Source organism: Peromyscus leucopus, chromosome 2 (genome assembly GCF_004664715.2).
Source record: "Peromyscus leucopus breed LL Stock chromosome 2, UCI_PerLeu_2.1, whole genome shotgun sequence".
NCBI classification, from domain to species: Eukaryota; Metazoa; Chordata; class Mammalia; order Rodentia; family Cricetidae; genus Peromyscus; species Peromyscus leucopus.
Genome location: NC_051064.1, coordinates 99,017,264 through 99,038,244, shown reverse-complemented (window position 1 = coordinate 99,038,244; position 20,981 = coordinate 99,017,264). Strand labels below are relative to the sequence as shown.

At 39.7% G+C, this 20,981-nt stretch overlaps 1 protein-coding gene across 1 annotated transcript in view; it reads left to right on the top strand.

Annotated features, from left to right (window-relative positions):
* LOC114693764 (cytochrome P450 2J3-like) overlaps window positions 1–19,217 on the top strand; it is a 35,977-nt gene extending 16,760 nt beyond the window's left edge. Inside the window, 4 exon segments of the mRNA XM_037202719.1 lie at window positions 3,983–4,121; window positions 10,547–10,734; window positions 12,644–12,782; window positions 18,737–19,217. Of these exon segments, the coding sequence (XP_037058614.1) occupies window positions 3,983–4,121; window positions 10,547–10,734; window positions 12,644–12,782; window positions 18,737–18,915 (645 nt within the window). The 3' untranslated portion in view covers window positions 18,916–19,217.
* The last annotated feature ends 1,764 nt before the right edge of the window (window positions 19,218–20,981 follow it).

The window sequence follows — 20,981 nt, the reverse complement described above, 5'->3', positions numbered from 1 at the left end:
CCTGTGGACACCTGATTTTTTTTTACAATAAGCCAGAATAATACAACGGAAAAAAGAAAGAGCATTTTCCATAAATGGTACATGTCCAACTGGATGTCAGCATGTAGAAGAATGCAAATAGATCAATATCTGTCACCCTGCACAAAACTCAAGTCCATTTGAATCAAAGACTTCAACATAAAACTATATACACTGGACTTAATAGAAGAGAAAGTAGGGAATAACCTTGAACACATTGGCACAGGAGACAACGTTCCTGAACAGAATATGAATACTGCAGACACTAAGATCAACAATTAATAAATGGGAGCTCATGAAACTGAAAAGTTTGTGTAAGGCAAAGGATACCATCAATAGGACAAAATGCAACCTACAGAATGGGAAAGATTTTACCAATTTCACATCCGACAAAGGGCTAATTTCAAAAATATATAGAATTCAAAAAGTTAGATGTCAACAAACCAAGTAATACAATTTTTGAAGTAGAGTACAGATCTCAACAGAGGAATCACAAATTGGCAAGAAACACTTAGAGAAATGTTCCGCATCCTTAGTCATCAAGGATATGCTAATCAAAATGATTCCAGGATTCCATTTTGCAGCTGTCAAAATGGCTAAGATCAAAAACAAAAGTGACAGCTCATGTTGGGGAGGATGGGAGCAAGAGGAACATTCCTCTATTGCTGGTGGGAGTGAAAACTTGCACATCCATTTTGGAAATCAATATGGCAGTTTCTCAGAAATTTGCCAATCAGTCAACCTTAAGATCTGATCATGATTTGCTAGGTTCCTGACTACGAGTTATAGCAGGATATCATTAAGAATCATTTCATGACTCTCAGGTATATACCCAAAGGAAGAACCAATCTTACCACAAGGACACTTGTTCAAATATGTTCATACTAGCTTTATTTGTGATAGCCAGAAAGTGCAAACAACAAGATGTCCCTCAACCAAAGAAGGGAGAAAGAACATGTAGTACATTTACACAATGAAGTATTAATCAGCTGTTAAAAAAATAACATCGTGAAATTTGCAGGCAAATGGAACAGGGAAAAAAAAATCATTCTGAGTGAGGTAACCCAGACCCAGAAGACAAAGATGCTCTGTACTCACTCATAAGTGAATATAAGTAAAGGATAATCATGCTGCAGTCCACGAGCCTAGAGAGACTAAAAAGCAAGGAGGACTCAAGGGGAAGCATGACTCCCTGGTAAGGGAAAATAGAATATATGTCATGGGTAGACAGGGCAGGTGGGGATGAGAACAAGAGAGATAAGGTAGGGGGAGGATGGGGGAAGAGAGTGTGGGAGAGACAAATGGAACTGGGAGCCATCTTAGGGATGAGCTAAAAACCTAGTTCAATGGAAACTCAACAGAACCTATGAGGGTGACCCTAGCTAAGATGCCTAGCAATGGAGAATAAGTATCCTGAATGGGCCATCTCCTGTAACCAGGCAAGATTTACAGTGGATGAGACACCAACCCTTGACACAAAAACCCCAACCTGATGAATTGTCCTGCCTGTAAGATATTCTGGAGTAAAGGTGGTACAGAAATTGTAGATGTGGCTAACCAGTGACAGGTCCCACTTGAGACCCATGCCAGGAGAGGGAGCCCATCTGTTACACTGCCTAGAGGGCCAGGAACCAGAGGCTGGATAACCCAGAGACCTAGGATAGAATCAAACACAACCAGAAAAAAAAATCAATGAAATGATTCCTAATGATATTCTGCTATACTTGCAGACAGGAGCCTAGCAAAGTCATCATCAGAGAGGCTTCATCCAGCAATTGATGGAAGCAGATGCAGGACCCACAGCCAAGCATTAGGCAGAGTTCAAGAATCCTGCAGAAGAGGGAGAAGAAGATTCCAGAGGACTCAAGAAAACCCACAGAATCAACTAACCTGGGCTTGTAGAACCTCAAAGACACTTAAAAACAGGGAGCCTTCATGGATCTGACCTAGGCCCTCTACATGCATGTTATGGTTAGTGTAGCTTGGTCTTCTTATGGGATTCCTAACAGTGGAGTGAGTACTATATCTGACTCTCTTGCCTCCATTTTGGATCCCTTTCCTTCTACTGGCTTGACTTGTGCAGCTTTAATATGAGGGGAGGTGCCTAGTTTTATTACAACTTGATATGCCATTTGCAGCCATTTGCATGTATGAGTTGCCTCTGAATCATTGTGACTTTACTCACAGAAGCAACTTAAGAGATTAAAAATGTATTTTGTTTCACAATTTCAGAGGCTATTGATTCATTATGACAGAGAAGAAATGGCAGAGCAGCTTAGCTCATGGTAGCAGAGGGGTGTGCTGAAGCCTGCACATCATTGTGTACCAGGAAGAAGAAACAAAGACAGAGTCCAGGACCTTGGTATAACATGGAATCTGTCACCTCCTAATTCTCCTGAACCTCTGTATTAGTCACAGTAACTAGGAACCAGCATTCAAAACGTGAACCTGAAGGGATTATTTACATTCAGTTTATAACACTAATTGTATTGTTATAACCTCAGTAGGCCTCTGGGGAATCCACATCACAGCATCTTCATAGAATCTTTGACTCACTGGATTCCTGGTTTCTCCTCTAACAAAATGTAAAATGATACATGCCTTTCTACCCTCTCTCTTATTTCATCTTCCTGGCATAATATCAATAGAAGTAAAATTATATCCCTAGAGAAGGAAGCAAATTATTTACCATCTGGAGTTTAGGTGTGAGACCATCAACATTAAGAGCAACATTAACAAATTGATGATTCCAGAGAAAGTTAGTAAAGATAATATTACCTTCTAAAGGACAACAGGTAGGACCTGAGAGGGTTTGATAATAAAAGACTAATACAGGAAACCAGCGAGCATGATGATTTCATTTTATTCTTTCTGTAGTGAACAAAAGTTGTGAAAATTCACTGTATTCCTATTTCATGTCACAGAATTTATCATGCTTAAGAAGTGTGTTGTATTATTCAAGATTTTTTAGAGGAACAAAACTGATAGAATATATAATAATATATGTGTGTATATATATTCTTTCTCTTGTTGACAGGCATTGTTAAATTAGCTGTATCACAGCCTATAAGACATTCTAATATGTATGTATGTGTGTGTGTGGTTATACACACACACACACACCACACACACACACACACACACACACACACACATATATATACATATATTGGACTTATTAGAGTAACAAAGTATGTGGTCCAGCTAGTCCAACAGTGGCTTTCTACCAGCAGAAACTATGAAGAAATCCAGTAGTTCAGTTCACAAGGCTGGATGTCTCAGGTAGTCTTCATTGTATTCAAGAATCCTAAAGAAGTAGGCTCTAAGGCCAGTTGAAAGCATTGACTTGCCAGTGAGTGTAAGGACAAGTAGGTGAAGAGTAAACACTATCTTCTTCCATGTCCCCTATATGCCACCAGAAGGTGTAGCTGATTTAAGGTGACCTTCCCACCCATATCAAAATACCTAGTTAAATAGAGGTCTCCCCACTTTAAATGATTTAACTAAGAAAAATCCCTCACAGGTATACCTAACCACTTGGGTTTCAGTTAATTCCAGATATAGTCAAGGTGACACCAAGAACAACCATCACAAGTGTTATTCTCTTGTTATAAAACTGAAGTGGAGAAATGTAAAGTGAACACTCCAGGCCATGCCGTGACTTACTAATGTAAATGATACATGAAACCAAGTGCTCCTTTGTATCTAATTATTTACCATTTTACTATAAGCTTCTTCAAAATTATAATCATAAGAAAACAATTGTCTTTGCTTTTACCACTCATGTGCTTTTGATCAACCTCTCACTTGAAGGAGAACAATACTACCCAAAGAGGTCAAAGGGAATGTCCTTCTGAAAGATTCCTTCTGTCTTTGTTTCCCAGTTTCAAGATTCTGTTCTTGAGATAATCATAAATCCTCTAACTAAAAATAAAATACGACAAATACACACTGTCTTTTCTAGTACCCAGACAAAACTACAAGTTTTAATGAAGAAAACCTCATCTGCAGCACTCTGGACCTCTTCTTTGCTGGAACAGAGACAACATCCACGACACTGCGCTGGGCTCTGCTCTACATGTCTGTAGACTCAGAAGTTCAAGGTCAGCATATGCTGAATGTGCCTGGACAAGACACAGTGGTGCTTCTGGAAGTCATTGCTTAGATGTGGCCAAAAGCTAAATAGATTAGAAGCTAGAATAGAATACATGGAACAGCTGTGAGGAGAAGTGTCCTTAGAAAGGGTCTTTGTATATTCTTCAGGATTCTGATAATTCACAGGTACAGACTTTATACTTTATACTCTATGCTTTGAAGAATGTTTAATTCTTGGGGAATATAAAGAAATCAGTAATGAGGTTCATTGGGTACCAGCCCTCGGACCACTTCAGGGTCCAGAAAAATGCTACAGCAAGCGAGGGAAACCTAAGAAACTGAGGGTGAATGGATCAAGTCACATACTCATTCTTCTTAGCATGTCTCTTTATTGTTCTGCCTATTCATCTAATTTTCTTGTCCTAATTCTAAATCCTTCCTAGCTTCTTCTCTAGCCTAAAAAACTCTTCTTTCACAGGAGGCTTGAAGCAATTGAAAAAATTACAAGAGTTACTTGTCATTGGTCAAAAGCACATTCCTAGGGTGAGTGATGAGGACAGAGCCATTTATCATGACAACACAGGTCTCCAAGGTTACAGGAGTAAGACTGTGACTAGATGGGGGGTGCACAGTGCCCAATGACAACTTTGAAACACAGGTCTATTGTCAGCAGATTTGACAAGTGAAAGAATTGGTCTGATTTTCTTAGGGTGCTTTATATGGATAACCATGGTTGGACACCTGCAACTCCGACCTTGTGCATAGCTGTAAAGTTTTAAACTTATGATGTATTTACAAAAAGTCTTTAGGGTATTTTGAACTTGCTCTGAGGTACAGATGAGATAATTGTGTACAGTTAGTCTCAGCAAAAGAACAAAGCAGGCTTTTATGTGTCTACAGTCCTTGTGGGACAATAAATCTACTTATGAAGCATAGCCTGGTATATTTTCTATATATCAATTTTATACAGCTAAATGAGAAGTCATCTTTCTAACCATCCATGAATATGTGTGCCCTACAGATGGAATATATACATGAGATAAACAAACAAGCATTGGGAGAACAGCCATAGCTATTCTTAGGGAAAAAAGAATGGCATATGAGAGAAATTACAGACAGGAGCAACTGGTTATTAACAGTCAGTAACTGCATGGTCTTGCCAAATGTCATTCCCCATCAGAGAGTCTGGTGGGTTGGCCTCCTGAACACTAGTTGTCACCTGCTATATACTCCCATGGACTCTTGCTACCAGCAGCTTTCAATAAATCAGCTGCCAATGAAGTTGAAGTTGGTTACAACAAAAAGTGGTACAGTCTAATGAATATTCATTCAGTCCCTCCTTTCTTTTCAACATTGACTTCCTATTTTGCCCAGAATACCATCCAGATGCCTCACTCAGATACCTGTCCTCCTGTGATGTTACCTCTTTCTGTCCAGGCTCCACCATACACACTCTGCATGTTGCCTCCATGCATTACATTTTCTCCATTGTCATTGTCCTTATTCTTGCCTGTAAGAATGGTATCGGGCTTTCTCCCTAACAAGAATGTTCCATCCCATTTATTTATTTATTTATTTATTTATTTATTTATTTATTTAGATTTCAGAAGAATCTTCTCAGATACTGCCTCCTAAGATGGTATAAATTCTGCTAAGCACTGACTACCCGGCAAATTGCTGCCATGCTCTCCCCTGAGATATGACCCAGTGTGTACCATTATGGGGTTTTACATGTTGTTTATGCCTCCCCAGGGACTCTCATCCCTTCCCATCCCATTATTTTTATTCCTCCAGATTATAGAAGAGTTAGTTTATCAGGTGGGATACAAGAATATTTTCATGTCATAAAAATTCCAAATTCTGTTGAGAGTTTGTGAGTGAGGCATAAAGTCACTGTAGCACATTCAAGACAACTATTTTTGCCAAAGATGAAGAGTAGTGATCACATTGTTTTTCAGGTAGTAAAGATAAATCTGTCATTCCTTGGGCTCCATACACTTTTTGATACAGGATCTTTCTCTGGCCTGGAACTCACCAAGTATGCAAGACAGTCACAGGAATCTGTCTGTCTATGTCTCCCCAGTAAACTGGGATTAGAAGTGCATGTCACCATGCCTGGACTGTTTACATGAATTCTGGGGATCAAACTCAGACCCTCATATTTGCATGGCTATAAATTTACTGACTGAGCTTTTTCCATAACCAATCTTTCTCTTTCTTGATGCAAAATGTACACATTAGTTTCTATATGTATTTATATGTATCTTACCTACATTGCTATTGTTGTGATAAAAAACAATAGTCAAAACTAACTTATATATGTGAGAGTCTATTTTTACTGACAGAGTCTATAACTACGCAGAAAGTATGGCAGTGGGTATCCTGAGCAAGAACTGAGACATCATATCTCAACTTCAAAAACAAAGCAAAGAGAAAACCTGAAGTAGAACAAGTAGAGAAATCCTCAAAACCATCCCCAGTGACATAATTCCCCCAGCAAGACTCTGCCTCATAAAGGTTCCATGGCTTCCCCAATAGCACCATCACCTAGGACTAAGTAATATAAAGCTAGAGCCTATACAATACATTTAATCTTCTTCATTTGGGCATTTGCTCCCTATAGGGTCATGGCTGTTAGGATGAAAAATGCATTTAGTCTAACTTTGAAAGTCCCCATAATCTTTAACAGCCTCAATACTGTTCAGAAATCCAAAGTCTGTTCTAAGACTCAAGTCAATCTCTTAACTGTGACTCATTGTAAAACTCTAAAACATATTTATATATGTCTACCATAAAGTGGCTGAGAATATATATATTCCCATTCCAACAGTGAAGAATTGATGTATAGTGAGGAAATATTGAAACAAAGAAAGACTAAAACCCAACAGGTCAAATACCAAATCCTGTAAGTCCATGGCTGATGTCTGAAAATTTAGTTTCATGGGACTGAGGAGCTCTACCCATTTAACTTTGTTGCCTACATCATAAATCTCTTTCTAGGGCTAGTTACACTCCCTGCATGCAGGCTCCTTTGTAGGTATCTCATGGGTCTACCATCTCCAATGCTTTAGGAGCTCTACTACAACCCAGCCTTCACTTTAAAATCTCCATGCAATAACCCTTAATGGCCTTCTAATCATGACTCTACTGTTAGATGTTACCTTTCCTCGGTAGCTCTCTCTGAAACTCCAAAGAAAGAATCTTTATGCCCTCCTTCACTCTTGCATCTCCCATACCTCCAAATCATGAGGATGCACTGACAAGTTCAGCTGCCAGTTTGTGATGGCCCCTTAGACCTTTGGATCACATCTACAGTAGCTTTTGTTTTGTAGAGGCAGGAGAATTGCTTCCTTAGACCTTCTCTTTCCACAAGTTGGAAGCTTAACTAGGTGGGGTCTTAATGTCAGGGAATCCTTTCTATTTTTTTCAGTGAAGAGCCGTAGGCCTCTCTTTAATAAAGTAAATTCTTTAACAATGACAGGATCTTGTCTACTATGGGCTTTGGGGAAAACATTAAGCTTTTTAGTGCTCTTTTTCTTTCCAAAGTACATATTTTTTAATTTCATTCTGAACAACTTGCTGTTTTTAGTCACAGAATTAAGAATAACCTGTAATAGAAGTGCCACAGAGTCAGTGTTATGCTTTCTTTAAATTTCTATGCAAAAACATTATCCCACTGTTTGTTGTTGTTGTTGTTGTTGTTTTAATTTAGTCTCAGGAAAGATCTTGGACAAGGGCAAAAGGACAACCAGTGGCCTACAACTGAGTTGGTAATAAGACCTTACTTCCATCTGAAAACTCATGATCGAGGCCGACAATACTGCCTTTCAGGCTGCTACTAGAATGACCCATTAAGCTCTGTTTAGAGCAGTGAATCACCCTAACCCAGAATTTCAATATTTTCCATATTTCTCAAAAATAAGTAAAATATAATGAAGCCTAACATGCTCAGGTTCTTCCCAGTAGCAACCCCATTTCTTTGTACCAATTTCTGTATTAGTTACTCTACTATAAATAGATCAAATTCCATGACAAAAAGAAACTTATGGAAAAAAGAGTTTCTTTGCTTTATGGTTCCAAGAAGAGACTCCATAAATTTGGAGGAGGCATGTCAGCAGATAAACAGAGCAATCACATGTCAACTACACACAGGAAGCAGAAAGAAAGCTGGAAATGAGGCAAGGCTGCTAACTTTCAAATTGGACCCTAGTGACATATTTCTTCTAGTAAGGCTGCACCTTCTAAAGCTTCCATAACCTCAATAGGCATTGCCAACAACCTGCATCAAGTGTTCAGATAAATGAGCCTACAGGAATATTTTTATTAAAGATTCTACAATATGAACCTTGGGTTGCAATTTAAAATGCATGTCTAGCTGAGTATTTAAGTTTTAAAAACTTTGAATGCTATTGAGGTTCAGATTTGACTTCTGTAGTAGAGGCTCCAGAATATCACCAGACTTACATGACAGATATTGCACTCACGTTCATTTTGTAATATTCCAGAAGTCAAGAGATAGGACCAAACAGAGAATTCATGGACCGTGAGTAGATAAAGCATGGCATACATGAACTACAGAGGTAATTCGGTCATGAGGAAAAAAAGTTTTGATAACCACTGTAGCATAGATGAGCTTTCTGGACACAGTGCTAAGTTAAGTAACTGATTACAAAATTGTGCAAACTTTCCTATCCAATTCAAATGAGTTATTTAGAACAGTATATTTCCTAAACACAAAAAAATTGAATGGAGGATGGTAACCTGAGTGTATTTGGTAAACATTAAGTTTCAGTTTCAGAAGAAAATCTCTTGGCAGTTACATACACAATAATATGAATATACTTAGTAATTATTGGTCTGTACACTTAAACATTGTGCTGTGAATATCTGTAGTTGGTGGAACACACATTTAACCATAATACTTGAGAGTCTAAGGCAGGAGTAATACAAGTTTGAGGTTATTTTGTACAAGGGAAAACCCTACCTCAAAAACAAAGCATGGCTACTGTGATAATTTTTTGTTCTATGTATATTTCCTGTTTAAGCATTTATGGACTGTAGGGCACTGATAGACATTTATTTCTCTCGCAGAAGAAACATCTAAACTAGACCCTGTAATGCTTTTATTATTCCAAATCCTTTCAACTTGTTGCTGAGTTAAACTCGGAGTGAGGATTAAACTCAAACTGAGGATCAACACTCTCTAAGGGTGGCTCCCATGAGGACTGCCTTGGTATCCACAGGAAAGGGAGAGGGAAAGGAAGCAGAGAGCCATCTTTACAGAGCTTGTCCCAGGATAAAACTTCATATCTATTTGCATTTTTACAGACAGAACTTAGTCACATGATCACATTTATTCCAAAAGGAATCTAGGAAATTAAGTTTTTAGCTGGACAACAGTACAATCTCTATTAGTATAGAAAGTGGGAAATTATAGCTGTTTAAATTATTTCTTATGGTATATAAATTCATGTAATTATCAAAACATTCTTAAACAATGGCCTATTTACTCTTAGTAGTCAGATGAGGAAACTGAGCCTTGAAAAATGTGAGCAGCTTTAGCAACAACCATGTTCCCTAAGAGTTTATAATGTACCTTCCCCTCTGATACATTTCCTTAAGAAGTCAGTCTACAGACACTAGTGAGTGAAAGTTTGTATCCTCCCTAGAAATTCATTTCTTGAAATTTAATTACAAGTAGAATGGTGTTAGGAGGTGTTTACCTTTGTGAAGCGCTATAGTGCCTTTAAAAGAGATAGGGACAGGCCAGTTGGATTAATCAGCTGCAATTAAAAAGCTACTTCCTGCAATCCTGAACACCTGAGTTCGATCCCGGGCAGCTAGAGGGCACAGGAAGACAATTGACATCTACAAGTTGTCCTCTGGACTCCACTCTTGCACTCCGAACACGTGCAAGTACACACAAATAGAAAAATAGAATAGTTTTTAAATTTTATTTTTAAAAACAGGAAACAAAGAGATTCCTCTCTCCTTATGACACTAGGACACTAGCAGAGCTTTGCCAACTATGAGACAGAAAGTTCATCTTTTCAAAAGAAATCTCCTGATTGTAGATTTTTGAGACTCTTAGACTCTGAAAACCAAGCTTTTATTTTTTTATAGACCACTAGGTGAAAGGAACTAATTTGCAAAAGCATGAATAGCCCCTGTTATGAGCTTAGCCATGCTGATACCAGCTATTCAGTTTAGGGAAAGTGGAAAGCGATGGTTATGTCGTAAGCACAGGAAAGTCAGAGTAAACAGTTTTCTAAAGCAGTCCTTTGAGGAGTTGAGGAACATGGTATTTCTTTGTAAACAAAACATGGGTTGGAATGTAAGGAGATAACATCATGGAGACAACTGTCTTCAAAAGAAAGCACCAAACTTTGAAACTAACAGAGCCCACCACCCCCATCCCCCTGTTTTCTTCCAGAAAAAGTGCAGGCTGAGATAGACAGAGTGATTGGTCATGGGAGGCAGCCAAGCACAGCTGACCGAGAGTCCATGCCCTACACCAATGCTGTCATCCATGAGGTGCAGAGGATGGGCAACATCATCCCCTTGAATGTTCCCAGGGAAGTAACAGCAGATAGCACACTTGCTGGATTCCACCTGCCGAAGGTAACTTTGCACTCTCAGATTCCAATGCTCTAGTCCATCCTTGGCATCATCTGAGGAATCTAAACATAAAAAGTAACATGTATTTCTGCCCCCAAGAAATCATTCAAACTGGGAGGAAGAAATTGTTCAAAAAAATTGCTTTCCTGCAATGTGTCTAAGTGATGTTTATGTGTATAGAGGGGAGTATAGAAAGGAAGATTCCTTGGTGAAATCTGCTTTGATTTCAGCAAATAAAGTAAAAGTTGGCTTTTTTTTTTTTTTTTTAGCATTTTTTGATGTTAATGTGGCCTCACAGGAGTCAGTAATTCTTTGTCGTATCTGTGCTCATAGGTGATTTCCAGGTCTTGCTTACTATCCATAGTTGAGATTTTTCTATCCCATGAAGAAAACCAGTCCAAAGTGAGACATTAATTATAAGAAAGGGAGAGATAAAGGGGGTGTTTGTCAAGCAACCCTGTGCGGAGGATGCTTATGATGTCAAAATGTCTTAATTCCCTTTTCATAACAATTCAATCCCCACTTTATGCATTAGAAAGTTGTAGTGATATACTGTGTACTCTAATAAACTTGCCTGGAGATCTGAGGACAGAGCCAGCCACTAGATTAGACATAGAGCCCAGACAGTGGTGGTACACACCTTTAATCACAGTACTGGGAAGCACACATGGCTTTAATCACAGAAAGTGACATGGCTGGGCAGAGAAAGGTATATAAGGCGTGAGGAAACAAGAACTAAAGCAGCTCAGTTGAGACCCTTTCCAGGTGAGGTTGGCTGTGGCTTTCTCTGCTTTTCTGATCTTTCAGCTTTCACTTCAATATCTGCCTCTGGGTTTTTATTAAAAGACCATCTAAGATTCGAACAACAGAAAGTAGTGATTCTGGGAATTAAGTTTACCTAAGATCTCTCCACTACAACATACAGCCCCAGACGAGTTGGGATCCAGACCTATTCTGGCTCTTTGTACTGACTGCTGGGGACTTGCTACATTAGACATTGAAAGATCTTACACTTTTCTTTACTGATCCCTCTTATATTCCCTTTGATCACAGACAAAATGCACAACCCAGCTTAAGATCTCCTCAGGATTTCTGCAGAGAGCTTTCCTGACCACATTATACTCCTGTTCAAGGCACAATTCTTTCTGTTCACTAAATCAAAGTCAGACATTTCTTGGCAGTGACAAAATAAATGCCCCAGGTTCAGCATGGCAGCAAGGAGGTGGTTTAGCAGACTGGTCCTCATGATTGTGGCCAGGAAAAGAAAGAAAGCCTGCAGAAGGCTAACTTCCCACCCCATTTATTCCATCCAGTTCTTCAACGTGAGGGATGGTGCCACATAGAAAAAGTTGACTGCCATTAATTAATGATCTCTAGAAATGTCCTCATGGCTGCTCTCAGTGGTGGTCTTTTCTAATCTCTTAGACAATTATCAATGACCAGAATCCAGAATCAAGATTAACTGCCAGAGGTAGCCTCTGTGGCTCTGTAATACTTTGTCATAGATACTCAGAATGTATTGTTATCCAGGAAAGTCTTCAGAGCTGGGACCAGAAGATTCTTCCCTAGAAACACAGATACAACCATTCATTTAAACCCAGACTCAGGCTTTGTCATCACATGTTGTAGTAGGAAGAACCTGGGTTGATGGTTATTCACCCCATGTCCATTTATCTTCCCATAAATGGTCAGGTGTGGTTTCCCTGGGCACATGCTGCCCTCTTCCCAAAGACCTGCGTTATGTGATAAAGTACAGACTAACAGCACTGTAACATATCATCATTGATATGGACTAAGGACAGGATTTTTTGAAGAGCTGAGAGTGTGAAAAATAATGGGAGCTTGGGAACCTCTATCCCTTGTATGAGTCTGTTCCATACATCAAGCCTTCACTCTTTGCTGTCTTCTTTAGGGAACTATGGTCCTGACCAATTTGACTGCTCTGCACAGGGACCCCAAAGAGTGGGCCACTCCAGACATCTTCAACCCAGAACACTTTTTGGAGAATGGTCTGTTTAAGAAGAGAGAATCCTTTCTGCCATTCTCAATGGGTGAGTTATGTGGAAACAAGTCAGATTTCTGTCTCATCCTTTCCCATCTTCTCCCTAGAAACCCCTACTCTAATTTAAATATCTCCACAAGACCCATCCAGTGTAGCTGTAAAGTGCTATTGTTTGCAGCCCTGCGTTCTCAGGATACAGCCTTGCTTCAGATCACTTCTGTCTCACAAACTTGTTCTTGCCTCTGATTATAATTTTGGTTTCCTTTGTCCTGTTTTCCACTAGAGACCCAAACCCTGCCTCCTTCACAAAGAAATCTGAATATATGCCATCTTTTCAAAGTTTTTTAGTGTCCAAATTATTTTTAAGTGATAGACTCTCAAAGGTTAGTATATCAGATTTGTAATGAGACAAGAAGGAGTCATGGGAAGGTGGCTACCTTCTCATTGCAATGGGAATATCAAACAAAAATTGGAACTGTCATTTACATAGCTGGATTGGGTTCTATTCTATAGAAGAACTCCTTGAACAAGTAAGTCTTTTGTCTTTTATTATTTTAAACATGCTTTAAAATTCTAGTTAGATACATCTATGTAGTTCAAACTGAAGGTCAGGGAAAGATGTAGTGATGAAGCTCTCTTGTGTTTTCTACCCAGTCGATTATAACTGAATACTTGTAGTCTTACAATTGTTGAACTAGCAACAAAATGCACAAGTTATTACAGTTATTTCCTTCTATGTACTGCACATGTATTTTCAAATAATTCTGCAGTTCCTTAGTTCCATAAATACGTACTGAGAATATATTCCTTGTCCAACACACACCTGAGAGCAGGAAAGTAGTGGGAAAGAAGACGAAGCAGAGCTGCCTCTTGTAGCACGTGTCCCACTGCAGCCTTTAAAGCTGGAATCAGTGAGCACTGCAGAGATAATGATACAAACCTAGCCAAATGTGCTGCAGCTAGAGCTCGGGAGATTTTCTCACACTAAAACTTGTGTTTTCTAACACTGTCTGCAGAAGGTGACTAAATGATACCCAGAAGCCACAATGTGGAATTTTGGGCTTCACTGATGGTGTCTGGCTGGACCTGGTTCTGTTCTCTTTACCTTACCCTGTGCTTCTGGGTCAACTTTGTTGACCTTTCACAATTCACTTTAATAGAGATGCTCACAAAATAAAGGACATCTGTCCTGTCTTCCTGTTCACAAAAAAAAAATTAAAAAGAACTGAATTACAGCTCAAAGTCTCAGCTACATGTTTCATATATTCTATTTATTCTTAGTTACTGAATCAGATCCTGAGAGTCTGGAAATATGACTCTTTTGTAAGTGTTTTATGTGTTGTTTCCTAGGACTGCAGTGAAAGAAATGTTGGTAGATCCCCATGGCTTCCACAGGAAGTTGATCTTCTAGGCCAAGTGAAGGATGCATATATGCATCTTCACATTGCAAAATCTTTGACCCTTGGGGGTTTCATGTATTATCCAGTTTAAAATGTTCTCCTATACATACCAGTTGTAAAATAAAAACAGTAGCACACAGAGTCTCACTGATACTTTGCTACTGAGAACTATTTTATTCTCTCTTAATTAGAGGTTTGTTAGCAGACAAATTATCTCAGACAATCATCAAGGTAATGTAGTTGTTGGTAATCCAATAGGAAAGGGACCTTAGTGTCTGTTTAGTCAGATAAGCAAACTCCAGTTAAGAGGAGAGATTTTTCTAATGTAAAACCATGAGCACAAGGAACTGGCAGAGCAGAGCAGGCTTAAGTTTTCAGTCCTATTTCAGTTCTTTCTCTATTAAGTGTGCATGGCAACTGACCGCTCCATTTATAGACCCTTCCACTTTAGGATTCCCTGAGTCCATGGCCTATGTATTAGTTAGAATCCTGCTGTATATAAAAGTATCCAAAACTATATTATTTTCAAAGAGCATATTATCCTCAGAGGTTTCCAGGTCAGATCAATGGCTTAGCTACTCTTGGTTAACCTGACAAACATATTATCCTGGGCTTCCATGTAGTGTGGCTTAAGATCCCAAGAAACAAAGCAGGAGCTCATGGGCCTGGTAAGATCCAGGCTGGGACTGTCACCCCATGACTTCTGGTGACCTATAAAATCTACAAGACCAGCCCCAGTTATAGGGGAGGGAAAATCCTACAGTCTTTGGAATAGTTGTGAAATCCCAGTAAAAATAAAAAGAAATTAAGGCAAGAGGGCAGTCAGATGTTCTTCTTTCAGCATTTCTTTCTGGTAGAGGTGCATGAAATTCAGTTACCTGGAGATGCCCAGTGAGGACCAGAAGAGGCAAACCTGAAAAAAAAAAAAACAAAAAAAAAAAACCCTGGGTTGACAAAGCAGCAGTCTGCATTTTCTACCACAGCCCTGTCTTTGGCATATAGCTGCTTTCCTTCATCATTTCTAGAACTTTCTAAAGACAACATTCCTGTAACTGTTATATTAGGCAGTTTCTCTTCTCTTGGAAAAGATAACCAGCTATACAATTATTATTTCTATGTTATCACAGAAGATAGAAAACTAATTTATAATTTGACACTTTCTGCTGATTTATGTCTGCCCATGTTAAGGTCAACAAATTAATAGATAGCTTCCTATTCATTAGTATAATTAATATAATTATATAGATGTAAATTATATTAATGTAGTATTAAATAAGAGTATTTCTTAATTTAGAAATGGTGTCATAGAACATAAGGGCAGGATTAATGAAGATCATTGGCTATAGCCTAGGTCAACCCTCTTATTTCACTCAATAGGTCATTTTTCTGGTTTTTGGTGGAAGGGAAAGGGTCCAAGCAGCCTTTATCCCAGACTGTGTCTGTCAGCTTTCTCTCACTGAAACATTATCTGAGATGAACAACTTCTCAGGAGGAAGCTTGGTTTGGCTCATGGTTTCAGAGGTCTCAGTCTGTGGTCATGTGACCTGTGCCTGAGGTGACACAGAGCATTTGTTGAATGTGTGTGGTGAAGAACATGGCTACCTCATAGGGACCAGGAATCAAGGAAAGGATGTCTCCAGATTACAGATATCCCATCAGAAGCACAGCTCAAATGACCTACCTTAGGTACACACCTACTTAATAGTCCACCACTTCCCAATAGTGCCACAGTTGGCAACCAAGTCTGTAGGTAAAACCATTGTCAACAATGAGCAGAAAGTAAACTACATATATTCAGGTTACATGACCTAGCTGAACACTGTCACATCATTCAAGTTTCCCAGCTAAGTGACTGCTATCTCCAAGGAAGGACTAGATATGAGCACAGGCAGTGCATCTTTGAAGAGATGTACACTTCGGTGATACTATGAGAGACAAGTTAGTAAATCCTACCTACAGATTATGTACTCCCCTGGATGGAGGGTGGTGACCATAAAGGAGTAGGTTTTCCCTTCCCAAATTATTATTCCAATAATTCCAATCTTCCTCAGTCATTGAAATTCCCTATCTTAGTTTGCTGTTTGTTACTGTGATAAAAACCATGAGCAAAAGTAACTTGAAGAGGAAATAATTCATTTAGCTTGTACTTCCTGATCACATTCCATCACTGACAAAACCAAGGTAGGTCCTCAAGGCAGGAACCTGGAGACAGAAACTGAAGCACAAGCCATGGACAGGTTAGTTTTATTGGCTTTTCCCCACGGATAACTCAGCTTGCTGTCTTATACCACCTAGGACCATGTGCTCAAGGGTGGAACTTCCCATAGTGAACTGGGCCCTTAGTAGAGATAAATAAGGAATGAGAGAGGGTGGAAAATGGAAAAATGGGAGAAGTGAAGTGGATAACTACTGGTTTTCCAGTTCAAAGACCTGAAAGCCTTGAGATAAGACAAACTTATGATGCAGCCTGTGCCTGAGTAACCAAAAGTCTCTGCAGAGGTGGAGAGAGCTGGAATGTGATGGTCATGAGCAGACACAACAACACAGTCACAGGGGTTCAGGAAGAATCAGGCCTGCCAAGTGGCTAGTGCCAGCCTTCTGGATGCTATCCGCCATGCTCAGGACAGGTCTTTCTTCTCACTTCAATGTCCCACATGCTAGGAATCTCTGAAATGACCTCATAGACAGACCTTGATTTTCTGGGCATCTCTCAGTAAAGATGGTCACTGACTTGGTTACTGTTCTATTGTCGTGAAGACACAGGCCGACTCTAATAAAAGAAAGCACTTAATTGGGGGCTTGCTTATACTTTCAAAGGATTAGTCCATGATCATGATTGCGCAAAGCAGACAGGCATGGCACTGGAGCAGCATCTGAGAGCTTTACATGCTGATGCACTGGCAGAGAAGCACAGAGACAAAGAGACAGAGAGACAGAGACAGAGAGAGTGATGGGGCTGGTATGGTTTTTGAAACCTCAAAGCCCACTTCCAGTGATACACCTCCTCCAAAAAGTCCACACCTCCAAATTCTTCTCAAGAGAGTTTCACTCCCTGGTGACTAAGCATTCAAATATATGAGGTTATAGGGGACATTCTTAATCCAGGTTATAGAGGACACACTAGTCAAGTTTACCTATCACTCAGGCCAAGGTTTAAATCACATGCTCCATGTTGAACAACTAGTTCACACCTGCCCACCCATGCTCAGAGAGAGGGAAGAGGCTGTTTCATATAACTGCCAAAGGAGGAAAGCTTAACTTCATGACAAGGAGTGGTTTAGTCACAGTCACATAGGAGGTTGCAGACGGTCAGGTTATTAACCCTGAGTCCTAATGTTGCATGTCATGGTATGTGGCTCGTTACAGCAGAATTTCAGGAGTTCAATGGGTTGTTAGCCATGCTATTTATGGCAGGCAACAGGAGGAGCATGTGGAGAATATACATGAATGAAACATGATGGCAAAAACCACAGATGTTACATAAGATACTGTTACATAAGATACTGGCATCATCATCATCATCATCATCATCATCATAACACATTTATATTTTCTGTGAACCTTTTTGGGTCTGCTTTTATTTTATTAATAATAGTTCTGTCTAAATACTAGTCTAAGCATCTTTGTTATAGTCTTTATAGATTTCTTTTTCCTGACTTTTTCTTAAACTTATTTTCATTCTAAAAAAAATTTTTTTGGAAGAAAGAAAGCACTTAGTGGTGGGGCAGACAGCTCATTTGGCAAAGTGCTTGCCTTGGAAGCGAAGAAAATAATTTGATCTCCAGAACTCACAGAAAATTTTGGAGCATGGTACCATGTGCTTATAATCCTAGCACTTGAAATGAAGGGTCTCTTGGGACTTATTGCCAGACCTACAGGGCACATAGGACCCTCTATAAATATGGGGGTAGGGGTGGCACTTGAGGATCAACACCCATGGCTGTCCTCTGACATCCACACACAATGAGCACACATATGAACAAACACATCCACACAAGCATGGGCTTAAAGATGAATTGGGGACTGTGTGGTGTCTTGCAGTGCTGTTAGGATATGTGAGAAGGATGTTCACTGAGGAAGAGAACAGTGGAATGCTAGGGTTGTCCTGCATCATCAGAGATCAACCATGTGAACTCAGATATTCAATAGAGAGACTGACATGTAGATTGTAGATAGGCTGGATATAGACACAAGTATATATGTCGATACATGATACACACACATAGATATAAACAACATGTGCATGTGTGTATGGCATGAGGTGACGTAGAGCAATGGCTCCCAGAGTTGTGAGAATGCCTCCTGCCCAGGTCTTAACTTCTACATATTATTCAATGCAAGGGCCAGGATACCTGGGAAAATAGCAGTTTCCTGGACTGGCAAAGTAAAAACACATATCTAAGGTATATTGTTATGCCAAAGGTCAGGATCTATCACCTTGAATGGGACTTTAATGGCCAAATCAGGAAGATGTTAGACATAATCAGCTGGACACAAAGTGCAGGATCAGCTCAGCATTTACAGCATGAAGTTGGGGACACCAGTCCCTTGATGAACCAAAGTCAGTTGAGAAAGTGACTCATCTTTGGCTTTTGTCCTACAGGAAAGAGAGCTTGCCTGGGAGAACAATTGGCCAGAACTGAGCTGTTCATTTTCTTCACTGCTCTCATGCAAAAGTTTACCTTCAAGCCCCCAGTCAATGAGAAGCTGAGCCTGAAGTTCAGAATGGGCCTGACCCTTTCCCCAGTCAGCTACCGCATCTGTGCTGTCCCCAGACTGTGATGCTGGAAAAGGAAAGAGAAAAGAAAAGAAAAGAAAAGAAAAGAGAATGGCTTACACTTTAAACCCACTGATGTGTACACACACAGGAGGACACGGGATGAAGGCAACTGAGGAAAGATGGAAGGAATTGGAGAGAGGAAATTAAATCAGATTCCTAGACTGCTGGACTCCCAAGTTGACGCTGCTTATAGGATTTAGGAGCTCATAAAAGTTGCTAAAGTAATAATGACTATTTCCATTTTTGAATTATATGTAAAATGACATGATGTATTAAAATGCTATTTAAGTCATAACTCAAATCACAAGGGTGTGCCTTCAAGTCTCTTCCTTTCTCCTGTTGTACACATGGATTTACTCCTGGACTTTTGAAAGGGTTCATTTGGAAATGGTACCAAAAGAACATAAAAGTTAGAACTGGGCTTCTGGGAGCAGTTACAGAAATAAGACTTGAAGTCTCTCTTGTTTGGAAGGCCTGTAACTGCCTTATCTTGCTCTGCCTCTGAGTGGTCCTCCTGGAAGTCAGGTAGAAAGGGATGATTCACTCATCTCACACAGACAAAGAAAACTCCATTGAAACAGTTTCTGTGATTTATATATTATAGCTGGATCTTACACTCCGATTCAGGGCCAGAGAGCATGTAGTTACCAATAAGCAAACCATAGAAGCAAGTTTGGGGAGATAATAGGAAAGATTTTCTGTCTTCAGATACATGAGTCAATCTGGGGACCTTGAGGTTGTTGGGAGTTCTCTATCTATTGGTTTTTGATGCTGTTGATCTGGGTGTAAAAACCATGGCTCTCATCTTAAAGGGAATAAGAAATAGTTTATTCTGGATCCATTTTGAGGGACCATGGCCCAGGAACACAGGTTTAGGTTATCACAAAGTCCATGTTCCATCAAAGAAGCAGTTGCATCAAGTTTTATGCTTTTACAAAACAAAAATGCCATGTATCAAGACACATCTAAAATACTCTAGAGGTGCATCAGAGAAGTGATTACAACAAGATGGGAGAGGTTTCTCTATAGGCCTTAGATGTGTCCTAATGACATTCTCCCCTTTTAATTTGGTGGAAGACAGAGGATCTGAAAAGTACATAAATTCCAAATATTTTTATCTATTCATCTCAGGATGTGAAGTCCCACACAAAATTTAGCAAGGAATGGCTGGATGTTCCTGGGGGTTAAAGCTGGTCCAAGATAAGGTAATTAGCCTTGGACCTGTAACATTCCCACCTCTCTCAAAAATACTGAACTTCTAACCAGTCAATCAGTCTTTGCAGATACAGCTTATTTTTAGGAGTTTTTATTCACAGTGCAAATACTAGGAAGTTAAATGACAGGTCACTGGGGCTACCCCCATCACATTGATGGTGTCTATCTTGATATGGTGTCCATGTGATGACATTATACCTCTCCCTTGGTCTCATTTGTCTAGTAAGTTTGGGGCCTGGTTTTCCTGATAAGATTTCAGTATATCCATATGCCCCTACAGTACCAGTTCAGCCCAATGAATTAACAGGGTGACATTCTTTCTGCAAATAGCAAACCACTCATCAGTCTGTGCTGTTTGGGTAGTGATAGTCGGATGGTGCTGCTCATGCAAGTCCACAGTCATCCTCCAGCTTCAAAATAGAGTCAAAAGCTGCTTGTGGAATGAAGTCTTTCTAGGCAACAACAACAACAAAACCATTATTTTACAAGGTATGGAGTGTGAGATCAGAACATAACCTAATCACAACACACTAAATATAATTAATATAAAAATTTTAGGAGCATCAGCCTGATGCCAGAAAGTAATGGAACACAGGACCAAGTATCATGTAATTGAAATGAACCAGAACCTTTGGAAGACATTTTCTGTGACTCCTAATGGAAATTTCTACCCATAAAACATCTCCTATGGGACTGAGCTAAGCCCTCTGCATGAGGAGACAGTTGTGTAGTTTGATCTGCTTGGGGGCCCCTGGCGGTAGGGTCAGAATCCATCCCTGGTGCATGAGTGAGTTTCTTGGAGCCTACTACCTATGATGGAACACCTCCTGCAGCCTTGAGGCAGGAGGAAGGG